This window comes from Artemia sp. Qi Xiang Cuo, chromosome 12 (genome assembly GCF_049724085.1).
Source record: "Artemia sp. Qi Xiang Cuo chromosome 12, ASM4972408v1, whole genome shotgun sequence".
In the NCBI taxonomy this organism is placed as follows: domain Eukaryota; kingdom Metazoa; phylum Arthropoda; class Branchiopoda; order Anostraca; family Artemiidae; genus Artemia; species Artemia sp. Qi Xiang Cuo.
This window is the reverse complement of record NC_142805.1, coordinates 66,696,179-66,718,155: the sequence shown is the minus strand read 5'-3', so window position 1 is coordinate 66,718,155 and position 21,977 is coordinate 66,696,179. Positions and strand designations below refer to the sequence as shown.

Genomic DNA, 21,977 nt, shown 5'->3' with positions numbered 1-21,977 from the left:
TTTGAATACCACCACACCAAGCAATACTTTTCAAAAGACATATCAGAACAAGTTCTTTTCTTAATATCCAACCTAAACTAATTTTACAAGTTGATGAACCCATCCTTTTCACCCACAACTTTACTTTACAGCTTTTTGAATATCACAACACCAAGCAATACTTTTCAAAAGACATTTCAGAACAAGTTCTTTTCTTAATGTCCCTCCTAAACCCATTTTACAAGTTGAAGTACCCATCCTTTTTAGCCACAACTTTACTTAACAGCTTTTTGCATACCACAACTCCAAGCAAAACTTTTCAAAAGACATTTCAGAACAAGTTCTTTTCTTAATTTCCCACCTAAACCCATTTTACAAGTTGAACTACCCATCCTTTTCACCCACAACTTTACTTTTTAACTTTTTGAATACCACAACACCAAGCAATACTTTTCAAAAGACATTTCAGAACAAGTTCTTTTCTTAATTTCCCACCTGAACCCATTTCACAAGTTGAAGTACAAATCCTTCTCACCCACAACTTTACTTTAAAGCTTTTTGAATACCAAAACACCAAGCAATACTTTTCAAAAGACATTTCAGAACAAGTTCTTCTCTTAATATTCCACCTAAACCCATTTTACAAGTTGAACTACCCATCCTTTTCACCCAAAACTTTACTGTACAGCTTTTTGAATACCACAACACCAAGCAATACTTTTAAAAAGACATTTCAGAACAAGTTCCTTTCTTAATATCCCTCTTAAACCCATTTTACAAGTTGAACTATCAATCCTTTTCACCCACAATTTTACTTTACAGCTTTTTGAATACCATAAAACCAAGCAATACATTTCTTGTTAAAAGACATTTCAGAACAAGTTCTTTTCTTAATGTCTCACCTAAACCCATTTTACAAGTTGAAGTACCCATCCTTTTCACCCACAGCTTTACAGCTTTTTTGAATACCACAACACCAAACAATACTTTTCAAAAGACATTTCAGAACAAGTTCTTTTCTTAATGTCCCATCTAAACCCATTTTACAAGTTTAAGTACCCATCCTTTTCACCCACAACTTTACTTTACAGATTTTTGAATACCACAACACCAAGCAATGGTCTTCAAAAGACATTTCAGAACAAGTTCATTACGTAACGTCCCTCCTAAACCCATTTTACAAGTTGAAGTACCCATCCTTTTCACCCACAACTTTACTTTACAGCTTTTTTGAATACCACAACACCAAGCAATACTTTTCAAAAGACATTTCAGAACAAGTTCTTTTCTTAATGTACCACCTAAACCCATTTTACAAGTTGAAGTACCCATCCTTTTCACCCACAACTTTACTTTACAGCTTTTTGAATACCACCACGCCAAGCAATACTTTTCAAAAGACATTTCAGAACAAGTTCTTTTCTTAATATCCCACCTAAAACAATTTTACAAGTTAAAGAACCCATCCTTTTCACCCATAACTTTACTTTACAGCTTTTTGAATACCACAACACAGAGCAATACTTTTCAAAAAACATTTCAGAGCAAGTTCTTTTCTTAAATGTCCCACCTAAACCCATTTTACAAGTTGAAGTACCCATCCTTTTCACCAACAACTTTACTTTACAGCTTTTTTGAATACCACAACACCAAGCAATACTTTTCAAAAGACATTTCAGAACAAGTTCTTTTCTTAATTTCCCACCTAAACCCATTTTACAAGTTGAAGTACCCATTCTTTTCACCCACAACTTTAATATACAGCTTTTTGCATACCACAACTCCAAGCAATACTTTTCAAAAGACATTTCAGAACAAGTTCTTTTCTTAATTTCCCACCTAAACCCATTTTACAAGTTGAACTACCCATCCTTTTCATCCACAACTTTACTTTTTAACTTTTTGAATACCACAACACCAAGCAATACTTTTCAAAAGACATTTCAGAACAAGTTCTTTTCTTAATTTCCCACCTAAACCCATTTCACAAGTTGAACTACCCATCCTTTTCACCCTTAACATTACTTTTTAACTTTTTGAATACCACAACACCAAGCAATACTTTTCAAAAGACATTTCAGAACAAGTTCTTTTCTTAATTTCCCACCTGAACCCATTTTACAAGTTGAAGTACAAATCCTTCTCACCCACAACTTTACTTTAAAGCTTTTTGAATACCAAAACACCAAGCAATACTTTTCAAAAGACATTTCAGAACAAGTTCTTCTCTTAATGTCCCTTTTAAACCCATTTTACAAGTTGAAGTACCCATCCTTTTGACCCAAAACTTTACTTTACAACTTTTTGAATACCACAACACCAAGCAATACTCTTCAAAAGAAATTTCAGAACAAGTTCATTACTTAATGTCCCACCTAAACCCATTTTACAAGTTGAAGTACCCATCCTTTTCACCCACAAGTTTACTTTACAGCTTTTTTAATACCACCACACCAAGCAATACTTTTCAAAAGATATTTCAGAACAAGTTCTTTTCTTAATGTCCCACCTAAGCCCATTTTACAAGTTGAAGTACCCATCCTTTTCACCCACAACTTTACTTTACAGCTTTTTTGAATACCACAACACTAAGAAATACTTTTCAAAAGACATTCAGAACAAGTTCTTTTCTTAATGTACCACCTAAACCCATTTTACAAGTTGAAGTACCCATCCTTTTCACCCAAAACTTTACTGTACAGCTTTTTGCATACCACAATACCAAGCAATACTTTTCAAAAGACATTTCAGAACAAGTTCCTTTCTTAATATCCCTCTTAAACCCATTTTACAAGTTGAACTATCAATCCTTTTCACCCACAACTTTACTTTACAGCTTTTTGAATACCATAAAACCAAGCAATACATTTCTTGTTAAAAGACATTTCAGAACAAGTTCTTTTCTTAATGTCCTACCTAAACCCATTTTACAAGTTGAAGTACCCATCCTTTTCACCCACAACTTTACAGCTTTTTGAACACCACAACACCAAGAAATACTTTTCAAAAGACATTTCAGAACAAGTTATTTTCTTAATGTCCCTCCTAAACCCATTTTACAAGTTGAATTACCCATCCTTTTCACCCACAACTTTACTTTACAGCTTTTTGCATACCACAACACCAAGCAATACTTTTCAAAAGACATTTCAGAACAAGTTCTTTTCTTAATGTCCTACCTAAACCCATTTTACAAGTTGAACTACCCATCCTTTTCACCAACAACTTTACTTTGCAACTTTTTTAATTATCACAACACCAAGCAATACTTTTCAAAAGACATTTCAGAACAAGTTCTTTTCTTAATGTCCCACCTAAACCCATTTTACAGGTTGAACTACCCATCCTTTTCACCCACAACTTTACTCTACAGCTTTTTGAATACCACAACACCAAGCAATACTCTTCAAAAGACATTTCAGAACAAGTTCATTACGTAATGTCCCACCAAAACCCATTTTAAAAGTTGAAGTACCCATCCTTTTCACCCAAAACTTTACTTTACAGCTTTTTGAATACCACCACACCAAGCAATACTTTTCAAAAGACATTTCAAAAAAAGGTCTTTTCTTAATGTCCCACCTAAACCAATTTTACAAGTTGAAGAACCCATCCTTTTCACCCACAGCTTTACTTTACACCTTTTTGAATACCACAACACCAAGCAATACTTTTCAAAAGACATTTCAGAACAAGTTCTTAATGTCCCACCTAAACCCATTTTACAAGTTGAAGTACCCATCCTTTTCACCCACAACTTTACTTTACAGCTTTTTTGAATACCACAACACCAAGCAATACTTTTCAAAAGACATTTCAGAAAAAATTCTTTTCTTAATGTCCCACCTAAACCCATTTAACAAGTTGAAATACCCATCATTTTCACCCACAACTTTACTTTACAGCTTTTTGAATACCACAACACCAAGCAATACTTTTCAAAAGACATTTCAGAACAAGTTCTTTTCTTAATTTCCCACCTAAACCCATTTTACAAGTTGAACTACCCATCCTTTTCACCCACAACTTTTTTTTTAACTTTTTGAATACCACAACAGCAAGCAATACTTTTCAAAAGACATTTCAGAACAAGTTCTTTTCTTAATTAACCTAAACCCATTTTCAAGTTGAAGTACAAATCCTTCTAGCCCACAACTTTACTTTACAGCTTTTTGAATACCAAAACACCAAGTAATACTTTTCAAAAGACATTTCAGAACAAGTTCTTTTCTTAATGTCCCATCTAAACCCATTTTACAAGTTGAACTACCAATCCTTTTTACCCACAACTTTACTTTACAGCTTTTTGAATACCACAAAACCAAGCAATACTTATCAAAAGACATTTCAGAACAAGTTCTTTTCTTAATGTCCCACCTAAACCCATTTTACAAGTTGAAGTACCCATCCTTTTCACCCACAACTTTACTTTACAGCTTTTTGAATACCACAACACCAAGCAATACTCTTCAAAAGACATTTCAGAACAAGTTCATTACGTAATTTCCCACCTAAACCCATTTTACAAGTTAAAGTACCCATCCTTTTCACCCACAACTTTACTTTACAGCTTTTTGAATACCACCACACCAAGCAATACTTTTCAAAAGACATTTCAGAACAAGTTCTTTTCTTAATATCCCACCTAAACCAATTTTACAAGTTGAAGAACCCATCCTTTTCACCCACATCTTTACTTTACATCTTTTTGAATACCACAACACCAAGCAATACTTTTCAAAAGACATTTCAGAACAAGTTCTTTTCTTAATGTCCCACCTAAACCCATTTTACAAGTTGAAGTACCCATCCTTTTCACCCACAACTTTACTTTACAGCTTTTTGAATACCAGAAAACCAAGCAATACTTTTCAAAAGACATTTCAGAACAAGTTCATTACGTAATGTCCCACCTAAACCCATTTTACAAGTTGAAGTGCCCATCCTTTTCACCCAAAATTTTACTTTACATCTTTTTGAATACCACAACACCAAGCAATACTCTTCAAAAGACATTTCAGAACAAGTTCATTACGTAATGTCCCACCTAAAACCATTTTACAAGTTGAAGTACCCATCCTTTTCACCCACAAGTTTACTTTATAGCTTTTTTAATACCACCACACCAAGCAATACTTTTCAAAAGATATTTCAGAACAAGTCCTTTTCTTAATGTCCCTCCTAAACCAATTTTACAAGTTGAAGAACCCATCCTTTTCACCCACAACTTTACTTTACAGCTTTTTTGAATACCACAACACTAAGCAATACTTTTCAAAAGACATTCAGAACAAGTTCTTTTCTTAATGTACCACCTAAACCCATTTTACAAGTTGAAGTACCCATCCTTTTCACCCAAAACTTTACTTTACAGCTTTTTGCATACCACAATACCAAGCAATACTTTTCAAAAGACATTTCAGAACAAGTTCCTTTCTTAATATCCCTCTTAAACCCATTTTACAAGTTGAACTATCAATCCTTTTCACCCACAACTTTACTTTACAGCTTTTTGAATACCATAAAACCAAGCAATACATTTCTTGTTAAAAGACATTTCAGAACAAGTTCTTTTCTTAATGTCCTACCTAAACCCATTTTACAAGTTGAAGTACCCATCCTTTTCACCCACAACTTTACAGCTTTTTGAATACCACAACACCAAGAAATACTTTTCAAAAGACATTTCAGAACAAGTTCTTTTCTTAATGTCCCTCCTAAACCCATTTTAGAAGTTGAAGTACCCATCCTTTTCACCCAAAACTTTACATTACAGCTTTTTGCATACCACAACACCAAGCAATACTTTTCAAAAGACATTTCAGAACAAGTTCTTTTCTTAATGTCCTACCTAAACCCATTTTACAAGTTGAACTACCCATCCTTTTCACCAACAACTTTACTTTGCAACTTTTTTAATTATCACAACACCAAGCAATACTTTTCAAAAGACATTTCAGAACAAGTTCTTTTCTTAATGTCCCACCTAAACCCATTTTACAGGTTGAACTACCCATCCTTTTCACCCACAACTTTACTCTACAGCTTTTTGAATACCACAACACCAAGCAATACTCTTTAAAAGACATTTCAGAACACGTTCATTACGTAATGTCCCACCTAAACCCATTTTAAAAGTTGAAGTACCCATCCTTTTCACCCAAAACTTTACTTTACAGCTTTTTGAATACCACCACACCAAGCAATACTTTTCAAAAGACATTTCAAAACAAGTTCTTTTCTTAATGTCCCACCTAAACCAATTTTACAAGTTGAAGAACCCATCCTTTTCACCCACAGCTTTACTTTACACCTTTTTGAATACCACAACACCAAGCAATACTTTTCGAAAGACATTTCAGAACAAGTTCTTAATGTCCCACCTAAACGCATTTTACAAGTTGAAGTACCCATCCTTTTCACCCACAACTTTACTTTACAGCTTTTTTGAATACCACAACACCAAGCAATACTTTTCAAAAGACATTTCAGAACAAGTTCTTTTCTTAATGTCCCACCTAAACCCATTTTACAAGTTGAACTACCCATCCTTCTCACCCACAACTTTTTTTTTAACTTTTTGAATACCACAACAGCAAGCAATACTTTTCAAAAGACATTTCAGAACAAGTTCTTTTCTTAATTAACCTAAACCCATTTTCAAGTTGAAGTACAAATCCTTCTAGCCCACAACTTTACTTTACAGCTTTTTGAATACCAAAACACCAAGCAATACTTTTCAAAAGACATTTCAGAACAAGTTCTTTTCTTAATGTTCCACCTAAACCCATTTTACTAGTTGAACTACCCATCCTTTTCACCCACAACTTTACTTTACAGCTTTTTGAATACCACAACACCAAGAAATACTATTAAAAAGACATTTCAGAACAAGTTCCTTTCTTAATGTCCCACCTAAACCCATTTTACAAGTTGAACTACCAATCCTTTTTACCCATATCTTTACTTTACAGCTTTTTGAATACCACAAAACCAAGCAATATTTTTCAAAAGACATTTCAGAACAAGTTCTTTTCTTAATGTCCCACCTAAACCCATTTTACAAGTTGAAGTGCCCATCCTTTTCACCCAAAACTTTACTTTACAGCTTTTTGAATACCACAAAACCAAGCAATACTCTTCAAAAGACATTTCAGGACAAGTTCATTACGTAATTTCCCACCTAAACACATTTTACAAGTTGAAGTACCCATCCTTTTCACCCACAACTTTACTTTACAGCTTTTTGAATACCACCACACCAAGCAATACTTTTCAAAAGACATTTCAGAACAAGTTCTTTTCTTAATGTCCCACCTAAACCAATTTTAAAAGTTGAAGAACCCATCCTTTTCACCCACAACTTTACTTTACATCTTTTTGAATACCACAACACCAAGCAATACTTTTCAAAAGACATTCAGAACAAGTTCCTTTCTTAATTTCCAACCTAAACCCATTTTACAAGTTGAAGTACCCATCCTTTTCACCCACAACTTTACTTTACAGCTTTTTGCATACCACAACACCAAGCAATACTTTTCAAAAGACATTTCAGAACAAGTTCTTTTCTTATTGTCCCACCTAAACCCATTTTACAAGTTGAACTACCCATCCTTTTCACCCATAACTTTACTTTTTATTTTTTGAATACCACAACACCAAGCAATACTTTTCAAAAGACATTTCAGAACAAGTTCCTTGCTTAATGTCCCAAATAAACCCATTTTACAAGTTGAAGTACAAATCCTTCTCACCCACAACTTTACTTTACCGCTTTTTGAATACCAAAACACCAAGCAATACTTTTCGAAAGACATTTCAGAACAAGTTCTTTTCTTAATGTCCCACCTAAACCCATTTTACAAGTTGAACTACCAATCCTTTTCACCCACAACTTTACTTTACAGCTTTTTGAATACCACAACACCAAGCAATACTTTTAAAAAGACATTTCAGAACAAGTTCCTTTCTTAATATCCCTCTTAAACCCATTTTACAAGTTGAACTACCAATCCTTTTCACCCACAACTTTACTGTACAGCTTTTTGAATACAATAAAACCAAGCAATACTTTTCAAAAGACTTTTCAGAACAAGTTCTTTTCTTAATGTCCCACCTAAACTCATTTTACAAGTTGAAGTACCCATCCTTTTCACCCACAACTTTACTTTACAGCTTTTTGAATACCACCACACCAAGCAATACTTTTCAAAAGACATTTCAGAACAAGTTTTTTTCTTAATGTCCCACCTAAACCAATTTTACAAGTTGAAGAACCCATCCTTTTTACCCACAACTTTACTTTACAGCTTTTTGAATACCACAACACCAAGCAATACTTTTCAAAGGACATTTCAGAACAAGTTCTTTTCTTAATGTCCCTCCTAAACCCATTTTACAAGTTGAAGTACCCATCCTTTTCACCCACAACTTTACTTTACAGCTTTTTTGAATACCACAACACCAGGCAATACTTTTCAAAAGACAATTCAGAGCAAGTTCTTTTCTTAATGTCCCACCTAAACCCATTTTACAAGTTGAAGTACCCATCCTTTTCAGCCACAACTTTACTTTACAGCTTTTTGCATACCACAACACCAAGCAAAACTTTTCAAAAGACATTTCAGAACAAGTTCTTTTCTTAATTTGCCACCTAAACCCATTTTACAAGTTGAACTACATATCCTTTTCACCCACAACTTTACTTTTTAACTTTTTGAATACCACAACACCAAGCAATACTTTTCAAAAGACATTTCAGAACAAGTACTTTTCTTAATGTCCCACCTAAACCCATTTTACAAGTTGAAGTACAAATCCTTTTCACCCACAACTTTACTTTAAAGCTTTTTGAATACCAAAACACCAAGCAATACTTTTCAAAAGACATTTCAGAACAAGTTCTTCTCTTAATGTCCCACCTAAACCCATTTTACAAGTTGAACTACCAATCCTTTTCACCCACAAATTTACTTTACAGCTTTTTGAATACCACAACACCAAGCAATACTATTAAAAAGAAATTTCAGAACAAGTTCCTTTCTTAATATCCCTCTTAAACCCATTTTACAAGTTGAACTACCAATCCTTTTCACCCACAACTTTACTTTACAGATTTGTGAATGCCACAAAACCAAGCAATACTTTTCAAAAGACTTTTCAGAACAAGTTCATTACTTAATGTCCCACCTAAGCCCATTTTACAAGTTGAAGTGCACATCCTTTTCACCCACAACTTTACTTTACAGCTTTTTGAATACCCCAACACCAAGCAATACTTTTCAAAAGACATTTCAGAACAAGTTCTTTTCTTAATGTATCACCTAAACCCATTTTACAAGTTTAACTACCCATCCCTTTCACCCAATACTTTACTTTACAGCTTTTTGAATGCCACAACACGAAGCAATATTTTTCAAAAGACATTTCAGAACAAGTTCCTTTCTTAATATCCCACCTAAACCCATTTTACAAGTTGAAGTACCCATCCTTTTCACCCACAACTTTACTTTACAGCTTTTTGAATACCACAAAACCAAGCAATACTTTTCAAAAGACATTTCAGAACAAGTTCTTTTCTTAATGTCACACCTAAACCCATATTACAAGTTCAAGTACCCATCCTTTTCACTCACAACTTTACTTTACAGCTTTTTGAATACCACAACACCAAGCAATACTTTTCAAAAGACATTTCAGAACAAGTTCCTTTCTTAATGTACCACTTAAACCCATTTTACAAGTTGAAGTACCCATCTTTTTCACTCACAACTTTACTTTACAGCTTTTTGAATACCACAACACCAAGCAATAATTTTCAAAAGACATTTTAGAACAAGTTCTTTTCCTAATGTCCCACCTAAACTCATTTTACAAGTTGAAGTACCTATCTTTTTCACCCACAGCTATACTTCACAGCTTTTTTAATACAACAACACCAAGCAATACTCTTCAAAAGACATTTCAGAACAAGTTCTTTTATTAATGTCAGACCTAAACCCATTTTACAAGTTGAAGTACCCATCCTTTTGACCCATAACTTTACTTTACAGCTTTTTGAACCCAGGGAGCCTAGTGAGAGAGACATGCAAAAAGCTAGGTTCATTTTTTTACTAAAGCAAGTGCTACCATCTATTTCAATTAAGGTATAGATGGCAGCACAACTGATCATTCCTTCAGCCGGGCACCTATAGCCAACCTACAATACCACCCTTTTTTCATGTAACTGCATTCACGTTACGTTCATTTAGGTTCACTTAGCGTGGAGTGCCATGCTAAGTGAACCTAAATGAACCTAATGTGAATGCAGTTACTTGAAAAAAAGGTGGTATTGTAGGTTAGCTGTAGGTGCCCGGGTAAAGGAAAAATTGGTTGTACTGCCATCTATACCTTAATTGAAATAGATGGTAGCACTTGCTTTAGTAAAAAAATGAACCTAGCTTTTTGCATGTCTCTCTCACTAGGCTCCCTGGGTTCAAAAAGCTGTAAAGTAAAGTTGTGGGTTAAAAGGATGGGTACTTCAACTTGTAAAATGGGTTTAAGTGGGACATTAAGAAAAAACTTGTTCTGAAATGTCTTTTGAAAAGTATTGCTTGGTGTTTTGGTATTCAAAAAGCTCTAAAGTAAAGTTGTGAGTGAAAAGGATGGGTACTTCAACTTGTAAAATGGGTTTAGGTGTGACATTAAGAAAAGAACTTGTTCTGAAATGTCTTTTGAAAAATATTGCTTGGTCGTTGTGGTATTCTAAAAGCTGTGAAGTAAAGTTGTGGGTGAAAACGACGGATAGTTCAACTTGTAAAATGGGTTTAGGTGGCATATTAAGAAAAGAACTTGTTCTGAAATGTCTTTTGAAAAGTATTGCTTGGTGTTGGGGTATTCAAAAAGCTGTAAAGTAATGTTGTGGGTGAAAAGGATGGGTACTTCAACTAGTAAAATGGGTTTAGGTGGGACACTACGTAATGAACTTGTTCTGAAAAGTCTTTTGAAAAGTATTGCTTGGTGTTGTGGTATTCAAAAAGCGGTAAAGTAAAGTTGTGGGTGAAAAGGATTGGTAGTTCAACTTGTAAAATGGGTTTAGGAGGGATATTAAGATAGGAACTTGTTCCTGAAATGTATTTAAAAAGTATTACTTGGTGTTGTGGTATTCAAAAAGCTGTAAAGTAAAGTTGTGGGTGAAAAGGATTGGTAGTTCAACTTGTAAAATAGGTTTAGGTGGGACATTAAGAAAAGAACTTGTTCTTAAATGTCTTTTGAAAAGTATTGCTTGGTGTTGTGGTATTCAGAAAGCCGTAAAGTAAAGTTGTGAGGGAAAAGGATGGGTATTTAAACTTATAAAATGGGTTTAGGTTGGACATTAAGAAAAGAACTTGTTCTGAAATGTCTTTGAAGAGTATTGCTTGGTGTTGTGGTATTCAAAAAGCTGTAAAGTAAAGTTGTGGGTGAAAAGGATGGGTACTTCAACTTGTAAAAAGGGTTTAGCTGGGACATTAAGAAAAGAACTTGTTCTGAAATGTCTTTTGAAAAATATTGCTTGGTGTTGTGGTATTCAAAAAGCTGTAAAGTAAAGTTGTGGGTGAAAAGGATGGGTAGTTCAACTTGTAAAATGGATTTAGGTGGGAAATTAAGAAAAGAACTTGTTCTGAAATGTCTTTTGAAAAGTATTGCTTGGTGTTGTGGTATTCAAAAAGTTGTAAAGTAAAGTTGGGGTGAAAAGAACTTGTAAAATGGGTTTAGGAGAGACATTAAGAAAGGAACTTGTTCTGAAATGCCTTTTGAAAAGTATTGTTTGATGTTGTGGGTATGCAAAAAGCAGTAAAGTAAAGTTGTGGTGAAAAGGATGGGTACTTCAACTTGTAAAATGGGTTAAGGAGGGATATTAAGAAAGGAACTTGTTCTGAAATGTCTTTTGAAAAGTATTGCTTGGTGTTGTGGCATTCAATAAAGCTGTAAAGTAAAGTTGTGGGTGAAAAGGATTGGTAGTTCAACTTGTAAAATGGGTTTAGGATGGATATTAAGAAAGGAACTTGTTCTGAAATGTCTTTTGAAAAGTATTGCCTGGTGTTGTGGTATTCAAAAAAGCTGTAAAGTAAAGTTGTGGGTGAAAAGGATGGGTACTTCAACTTTTAAAATGGATTTAGGTTGGACATTAAGAAAAGAACTTGTTCTGAAACGTCTTTTGAAAAGTATTGCTTGGTGTTGTGGTATGCAAAAAGCTGTAAAGAAAAGTTGTGGTTGAAAAGGATGGGTGGGACATTAAGAAAAGAACTTGTTCTGAAAAGATATATTCGGGGGGGGGGGGGGGGAGCCAAAACGTTGGGGGGGAGGGGTTCTTCTGTTTCTCAAGTGTGCAAAAAAAGTATTAAAAAATGGGGTGCAAAAAAGTTTGGGGGGGGACTTCGGGGCTTGGGGGGACTTCGGGGCTTGGGGCTTTGGGGCCCGGGGGCCTTTGGGGAGCCTGGGGGCTTTTGGAGGCCCGGGGGGCCTTTGGGGGGATTGGGCCCTTTGGGGTTGGGGTAGGGGACCTCACAACATTGTTCAAATGGAACTTGTGTATTATAACGACCACGGAGTTTCACCCAAATCATCTTCCAAATCATCTTCTAAAATCCTCTTCTAAAATGTCTCAAACTGTTTCGCCCAAATCATCTTCTAAAATGTCTCAAACTGTTACACTTAAATCATCTACTAAATTGTCTCAAGCGGTTTCTCCCAAATAATCCTCTAAACGTAATTTCTGGGTGTTGCTTTTGCTTTGGTATCCCTGCGCTGTCACATTTGAAATTCCCAGGAAAAAATTCCCGCGTTAATCTCTTCATCTCATATGTGTTCCTAGCAACACTATTAAGGTTTCGATAGAATATTAATTCCAGAATTTATCACTAAGCCTAAAGATCAGAGAAGCCATATTTAAAAATAGAATATCAATTTATCTCTGTCACTAAAGACCTGAAATCTCTCAGACCTAAAGATCAAAGAAGCCATAATGTTTCTTAATACCCCTTTCGTGAATCAATAATTCCCCGCCGATTATGCAAATTAATTTCTCAGAAATCTAGTTCCCCTCTTGTCCTAGTCGATTAGGCAATCAAGTTCTCAGAAATCTGTCTCCCTTCGTGGATCAATGACATTGTCTATGCGGTTAGGTACCGTTAGACTCAATTATAGATGGCAGCACGGTGTTTGTACGGGAACTCATGATAGCTCCCTACTCCCTTCTATCCTTACTACACTATTAAGAATAGCGTGGGTTTCATGATCTAAATCTTCTTTCTTGTCACTCTCTCCTGATTTATCTTTATATTCCCTGGAAATTATTTATCCTTGCATCAAAGGCTTTAGAAAGTTCAAAATCAAATTGGACAGCAGACAGGTTAAAATACGACACAGAAAAGACAAAAATAATTTGTCACTGTCCGGAAAAGATATATATTGAACTTGGAAATGAATACAAGTACCATTCTATTGCCATTATAAATATCTTATCAGTTCTATATTTGACCCCACTAGGGGAGGGGCATTGTGAGAAAAGCAGCCAGGGTATTTGGAAAAAATATAAAATAAGGAATCTAATGGTGCTACTTCTATTTTATTAACTTTTATTAAGAAGACCACCAAAGTACCACGTACCACGCAGCGCCTAAAAGTATATCAACATCGATATTAAATCACACTAAAAAGAAAATAATTAATTACCTTTTTGTTTAGCAGGTACGAAGCCGGAAAAATGAGTGGAATATATGTCACCATATAAATCATAGAAGTCCAATCTACAGCATGGGATTCAACATTGTAAAATCTTTGTACAACCGGAGCGATGATTGATAAATGAATCCATTGAAAAGCATTTATCAAAGAGGTCAATATAAAAAGGCCCAACATTAGCCATCGTTTTGTATACACTTTTGTTTCTGGGATTATCACTGAAATTGGTTCGCTCAGCGGTATTCCGTTGTACATCGTCATTGCAATGGGGCTGAGAACAATTTCGGGGTTTTCCTTTTCCCCCAATTGTTCTTTCTGAACTGATAAATCTGCAAAACCCATATTCTGTTATGTGGAAAAACCAAGTGTAGACACAGAAGAAAGCATACAGAAGAAAGAAAGAAATAAGAGAAGACGTAAATTAATATTAGTGTTTCCACACTATCCGCTTTTTAACAATACCGCAAAATCTGATATACTTTTTTACAACTATCCAGCCATATAACTTGCTACATCTTCACTGTAAATGATTTGGACTCTATTTAAAATTTTAGCTATAAAAAGATAAGAAACGTCTATTAAAGATAATAAAATACAGTTACTGACATAACCGTACAATGCATCTCCATAAACAAATGTAAATAATCGATTGCCGAATCAACTAATTTCAGAATTAGGAGAAGTACCGTATGTAAACATCAAATAAAATTTAAAATTTTAAGATGGATAAGCATCTGAGCAAAATGATCTAGGCGTCCTTGTGTCATTTCCTTGTTTTGGTACTGTGGGATATCTAAACGTAATATACTTCGTAGCACGATCCAAAGAGTATCCCTTGGTTCATACCCATGTGTTTTTGTTATTGCAAAACGGCTCACGGATAGTGGTTGCAGGGAAACCGCAAGAATGTTCACACAGAAACGGTTCATTGCAGCATTTGAAGCGCGACAAAACAAAAAAACCGTAAAGGAGAGAAAAACGACGATAACAACAGCAAGTGAAAAAAAACGAAAAGGGTAATGCAAATATTTCGGCCAAGACCTCCGTTTGATCGTCTTCAGTGCAGAATAATAAAAGAAAATACCGATAAAAACCCAAAAAGTAATATAAAAACCAAACCTTAAAACAAATACTAAAATAAAAAAAACCCTCTCTAAACAAACAATGAAGTGCAAACACTATTATGAAATATTAGATCAGCATAGGCATAGGAATAGGCTAAATCAAGTTCCAGAAGCCAAGAATAATATTCAAAGAGCTAGCCTGTATTAGCATAGTCTACCGTGCATAGGTGGTAATATAATTTTATTTTCTATGTTCATTTCCCTGGAAATATCCTCTGATACCTTAAGGAATAAAAATTTGGACGAAAAGCACAGGGCCCTCATGTCCTTAGTTGCTAATTTATTTGCATCGTATGGTTCTAAAAAGCTTCCAAATCAAAATAACAGATGCATTTTCAACGGTTCAGTTCAAAAACGGCCGTTTTTGCGTGAAAACACATCGGTATGAACCAGAGTCATGGGAAAGTTTTAAGATTAGAAAATGGCGCTAGTTCCAAAAGGCAGAATCACCGACGCTACCTAGCGTCAACTTAATTTAACCTAAAACTGCTGCATTTTTCTTTCCAGGGACTTTAAAATGTAAAAGAAGAAAAAGAAAGTACAACTCTATCCGCAGTATTGTCCATCTTGTAAGTCATCTATGTAAGCAAAAAAGACAACTTTTACGACCTGCTGACTGCGTGATGTCTAAAGACTTTAGGAACTTATTTCTCCTGATCGAGATGACAGCAAAGGGAGCACCGAGTCCATAACGTCCTGATATCGTCCATAAACGGGACGTAATAAAGTCCATAACGGGAAGGAACTATGTAAGCAAAAAAGACAACTTTTACGACCTGCTGACTGCGTGATGTCTAAAGACTTTAGGAACTTATTTCTCCTGATCGAGATGACAGCAAAGGGAGCACCGAGTCCATAACGTCCTGATATCGTACATAAATGGGAAGTAATAAAGTCCATAACGGGAAGGAACTATTTACGCAAAAAAGACAACTTTTACGACCTGCTGACTGCGTGATGTCTAAAGACTTTAGGAACTTATTTCTCCTGATCGAGATGACAGCAAAGGGAGCACTGAGTCCATAACGTCCTGATATCGTCCATAAACGGGAAGTAATAAAGTCCATAACGGGACGGAACTATTTACGCAAAAAAGACAACTTTTACGAACTGCTGACTGCGTGATGTCTAAAGACTTTAGGAATTTATTTCTCCTGATCGAGATGACAGCAAAGGGAGCACCGAGTCCATAACGTCCTGATATCTGTCGGGTTTTTTGTGTCAGAGAGGGAGGCTTAGCCGGTATTTTGCGAACTTATAAAACACACTACGGATTGTTTGTCCTTTTCTCATCAAAAGTAAAAATGGACCAGAAAGGTGACCAGGGCTAAGATATTGGGTGCTTTATTTTGTGCAGACTGGATTTTGACCTTCGATAGGTTTTTTGTAATAAAAATGCCGATTAATTATCCCTTAGAGAGCAGTTTTAGCTTCAATCCTATCGTATAAAAAATTAATCATATCAAATATAAAATTTTTTTGAAATTTTCTTACTTCTTTAATGAAGTTGTCAGGCGCTACGCTGCAAGTGGCGCTAACTTTTCAATCCTTATCCTCCCATCTTAAATCACCGATGATCACGCCCATATATGTTTCCCATTCTCTTTGGTATTAGCTAAATATTACCCAGTGGCGGTTCTGGCCTCTCTTACAACCGGGGCAAAATTTAATTAGTGCCCCCTCCCCCTGTCTCCCAAAAATTTTCAGGCCAAATTCTAACAAAATATTCATTTATCAACAAGATTTGAACACAAAATATCACAAAAACATTAAAATTAATTAATTTCGATCTACTTACTTTTATTAGCTAAGTAGACCTAATTAGCTACGTATTAGCTAGTATGAGCTAAGTATTACCAGCTTCCCCTTCCCATGAGATTTGATGTTTTCCTTGGATTAAAATTTTTCTCGTTTTTTCATGTTTCTTAGGACTATGTTTTTGAAACTGAAGCTTAAATATTTTCGATTATATATCGGCTAACGTTTCTCAAAAGTTAAGAGAGCCCCTTCTGTCCCCCAAAAAATAGCTGGCTCATCTCTTACCCACCAAAATGCAGTATTGGCTTCACGCATCTTCAAATGTTACGGGATTAATTTATTTATGCAGTAAGGTCTCTGCTTGTGGCCTTAAGATATTTTCCAATAAACATCTATCTATGAGGATGTTTTACTTTAGAATGATTTTCCTTTTTTTTCTGTTCTCCAAAACAATATTTACATATTTTTTTTTTCAGTTCAGAATTGTTTTGCAATTATGTCTTGAAAATAATTGCACAATTACAAAAGCATATTCTGTCTCACGTTTGTTTTCTTTCTACCGATCTTTAACCTAGAAATTGAGACAATAATAATTGTGAAGCATTGTCTATGAATTCTAAGAAATTAAAAAGGCAGAAATACATTCATAAACGATTGACGAGATGCTTCTTAAAAACGTCAATAAATGTTATAAATTCAAAAATGGGATTTCAATTCACATTAGACGTAATTACTAAATTAATTATCGATCAAACATAAAATAACAGATACTGCTGTGGATAAAAACGAACACTGTAACGAACAGGAATTAGTACAAATAAGAGTAAGAATACCACTCTCAAAACCTAGGTACGTGTTTTGTGCTTTACCGGCAATAACATATATTGTGAACAGTTTCTCTTTTATAATTACCATTAAAAAAAATGCTGCAACTTCTAAAAATTGATAAATTAATTATTTACTTTCATTAGTTCTTTCCTGTAATCTTGATCATTATCGAGATTTTCTTCTTTTTTTATCAATTTTCTTCTTTTTTTCTATTAAATTAATTAACTACGAAACTGTTAAATTAATTAAATATCAAAATAATTAATAAAATATCATTAAATAATATCATTATTATTTTTATTTTATCATTTTTATTATCATATTATTATCATTTTTATTATCATATTATTATCATTATTATTATCATATTATTATCATTATTATTATCATTATTATCATTATTATTATATTATCATTATTATATTATCATTATTATCATTATTATTATCATTATTATCATTATTATTATTATCATTATTATTATCATTATTATCATTATTATCATTATTATTATTATTAAAAAATATCATTAAATATCATTAAATAATTAATTAAATATCAAAATAATTAAAAAAAAAAGATAACAGATACTCCTGTTGATGAAAAATCGAATCCTATAACGACCAGAAATTAGTACAAACAAAAGTAAAAATACCACCGCCCTGAAACCTAAGCGCACCATTTGCACTTTACTGAAAATAAAATATATTGCAAACAGTTTTTCTTTTATATTTATCATTTAAAAAAAATTTCTGTGACTTCTAGGAATTAATAAACTAATAGTCAATTTACTTTCCTTAGTTCTTTCCCGTAATTTTGATTATTATCGACATATTCTTCTTTTTTCTTATCGATCTTCCCACAAATAAAACCACACTTTTAATGTGTAACGTTTTCAGTAAAACTCAAGTGAACCTCAAGCTGTTTAGGGGGTTAGAAGAGGGGTCATTGGATAGCCCCATTCTTATTTGCGGCGGCTCTTACTTGTACATCTTCATTAGCCTTGTGATATTACTTTGATGTTGGAAAATTTTTGGCAAATAAAACATACTGCTAGAAAAACAAATCGTTTTTCCGGTTTTTCCCGTTTTTTCCGGTTATTTTGCAAAAGAATCGAATACTGTATAGTATTTAAAGTTTTGGACAAAATTAGAATTTTTATAAAAATGTTTGATCAACAGCAATCCTGTCCAATTATTGTTTAAATAATATTTTCCATGTTCACTATAAAATTTCTGATTTATGGGGGGGAGGGGGGGAGTATTTTCTTATAATATGAAAATGTACATATTTTTTTTTTTTTAATAGGACTGAAACTGCCCTGAAAACTGTTCTGTAAACACCGTTGAACAAGCACGTATCTTAATCAACCATTTTATAAGAGAATCTTTGTTATGCTCTATTTGATTTCAACTGTTTTTTGTTTAAATAAATGCCAGCTAAGATCATTTTTAAAAAAGAGTTCTGATTTGTTGTCACGAAGCAATGCAACCAAATTTGGTTCATTAATGTGTTCGAATGGAGGCCTTGGCCCTGTTCACTTTCCCTGAAATTTTCAAGCCGATTAGCAAAAAAAAAGAGTTTTTCTCCCTAAAAATTGATACGAAAAAATTATTCTTCCAAAATCTGTTGCCCTCATGATGGTTCACTTCGTCTATTCAACTTACAATGAATTTGTCATGCTGATTTGCCTATTTGGGCGTGTTAAGACTTGCTACAACGAGCTGTTTTCAGTATAGTTTGTCTTCATTGTCTGGTAAGTTCAAGCCAATCGGTAAAAACAAAATTTGTGCCCAGATCCAGATTTCATATAACGATACAGCGAAACTTCAAAATATTTTCCCTTCATTGAAGTCTACCTAACCCTGTAACGTTCCAATATGAAAGGTGAAACAAATTTTCTGGGGGTCACGAGCCGATACAGTCAAAACCAGTTCAATTTTTGTCTTTACGAATTACGCTTGCTTTCTTCAAGCACAACTCTTTCTCAAGACTATATTGTTTTTTGGTTTTTTAGTAGTTAAGACTTAGGACTGGGAGTGAGAAGTGAGTTCATTTTCGCAGTGTTACTAAATTCAAACTACTGTATTGCAAATTTGTTTTATTTTTCCGCCAATGGAGAATTTTTTAGCTTCCATTTCAGCAAAGCTAAATCTAAAGTACCGTAGCCTATATTCCAAGAACCAGTAACATTTGACCATTCACGTGATATGATATACTTTATCGGGTAGTAGACAATAGGAGCGACACAGAAACATGTTGCAACTATTTTCTGACGTTACAAATCGATACAACTTATCGTTTTCTAAGTTTTTTTTTATTTTCATGGCGTTTCTCTTCGTTATGTTTATATGTAACTTTAAAGCCAATCAGAAAAAAAACTGTAAGTAATTTTTCCAAAATTGCGTCAGGAGAAGGGGCGGAGCTCAATATGATAATCTTGTTGGATCATTCTCCTGCTAAACTAGGTGTAATGAGAACAAAAGCCTCACTTCATTCTTTAAAAAAAGGTAACACATACGGCATCAGACTTTACAGTCTATTCTGGCTGTGGTAATATTTGGTTCTTTGCCCTTCAGGCCAGGAATTGCAATACAGTGGGGGGAGGGGATTCATCCATCCTACATTTTCGAGCAAACTTCCAGTACGTTTACCAGATTTCTCCAGGTACCCATTTTGGAGCAGGGTATACTATGACTAAGCTTAAAGGTTACACCACTGACCCCCGTTCAAAATCAAATGATCAGGGACATCAGAATTTGAGCCCCCCACCCTCTTGAAGCCGATAATTTTACAGGTCCAGAATGATTACTCAAGTAAAATAAACGTTGGTGATCAGTACTTTAATATGAAAATAGTTGAAAGTTGACATTCCTTAAAATAATGGTTAGTGTTATATCGATTTTCCTGAAGCCAAATATATTTCTTTCTTTTCTTTTTTGAAACCAAAGTTGATTTTTTTTTTGGAACTGATTGCAAGAACGATCCAATGTTTTCTCATATTTTTGGGCGCCGACAATATATTTTCGAAAATTTCAAAGTGTAAGTGCTTAGCAGGATAGGATTACATACCGAAATGATTCCCCGAGAAATCTAGTTGACCGAAATTATGGATAAATTAAAACTCTTAATTAGAATACATTTTTTCCTTAACTTTATTTCTAAATTCTTCAAAACTTGTTGTGTCATTAATTGTCTTATCATTAAAATTCCACAATTTAAATGTAAGGTCTTTGGTTTGTCGTCACTTTTCTGAAAACGCTCCGTAGCCAAAGCATATCTGGAGGATCTAGACACAGGACGATCTAATCATTATTCCTGAGTCGAAGAAAAAGTAGAGATATGAAATATCACAACATCACAAATGTTACAGTCCGAAAAGTTGAAGTCAGAAATGCTCACTAATAATGCTCGCAAAAATTGGTGACTTGCACAAAAAGTGGACATGTAAAGCACAAGTCCGTATCCAGGGCGCGGAGAGGTGTTAGTGGGTTTGTCCCCCCCCCCTTCCCGAACAAAATCCTGGATATGGCCCTGATGGAACAGAAAAACGTTGAACTGAATTCGAAAATGTTACAGTCCGAAGACTCTGAATTCGAAAATGTTACAGTCCGAAGACTGAAGTTCAGAAATGTTCACTAAAACTCACAAACAATTATTAGTGATTCACACAAAAAGTGGACATATGGAGTACCAGAGCGACTTGAATTCACAAATTTTCCAGTCCAAAGAGTTAAACTCAGAAGTGCTCACAGATGATACTTGCGAAAGTTTATTAATAGTTATTAGTGAGTCACACACAAATTGGGCATAAGAAACACCAGAACATTGAATAGAGATCAGTAGTCCAAAAAGTTAAATTCAGAAGTACTCACAAATGATGCTTGCGAAAGTTCATAATAATTATTAGTGAGTCAAACATAAACTGGGCATACGAAACACCAGAACATTGAATTGAGCTCACAAACGTTCCAGTCCGAAGAGTTAAAGGCAGTTGAGTTCACAAATAATGCTCGCAAAAACTCACACACAAATTGGACATGTGCAACACCAGAACATTGTATTGAACTCACAAACATTGCAGTCCGAAGAGTTAAAATCAGGAATGTTCCTGAGTACAAATTCTTCGAGACCGTGCCCTTCCCTCTCCCTGAAATGTGAACATTTTTCCTGTGTTTCATATTTTCCTAGATTGTTAGAATAATTCACTTCTTCAGGAGGAGGGGATTTTTATTGGCTTGGAACTCATTGAAACGGGAAGCTCCCCCAAAATAAATTCATATGCACTTCCGAGGATTAGAAAATTGAGATACACTGGTGAAAGCATAAAAACGACAGAATTCAAGAAAACACGAAAAAAAGGGAAGAAGACTCACACAAAAATCAACTCAATCCACGATCAACTTTCTGACTGGTTCCGTTGGATCAATTTTAGCTGAGATCAACTATGCAAATTGGAATCTCCGCTGTTCATTCATCAGCATTTTTTACAGATTCAATTAGATTTCCGGACTTGGATCCATGATTAATAATTTGATGCTTATGTATTGCATAATTGAAAGCAATGAGACTTTTTTTTTAGCT

The 21,977-nt window shown here is 34.4% G+C and overlaps 1 protein-coding gene across 3 annotated transcripts in view; it reads right to left on the bottom strand.

The window, feature by feature from the left end:
• The window catches only part of HisT (Histamine transporter), a 90,299-nt gene that overhangs the window by 60,635 nt on the left and 7,687 nt on the right, over positions 1-21,977 (bottom strand). Inside the window, exons 1-2 of one of the 3 annotated variants that reach the window (XM_089098454.1) lie at positions 20,466-20,534; positions 13,675-14,012 (exon numbers count right to left, since the gene is read on the bottom strand). In XM_089098454.1, the coding sequence (XP_088954580.1) occupies positions 13,675-13,944 (270 nt within the window). In that variant the 5' untranslated portion in view covers positions 13,945-14,012; positions 20,466-20,534. Of the gene's footprint in view, positions 1-13,674; positions 14,013-14,369; positions 14,398-20,465; positions 20,535-21,977 lie in introns of those variants that run through there. The other 2 variants (XM_089098452.1, XM_089098453.1) reach the window with 2 other exon arrangements.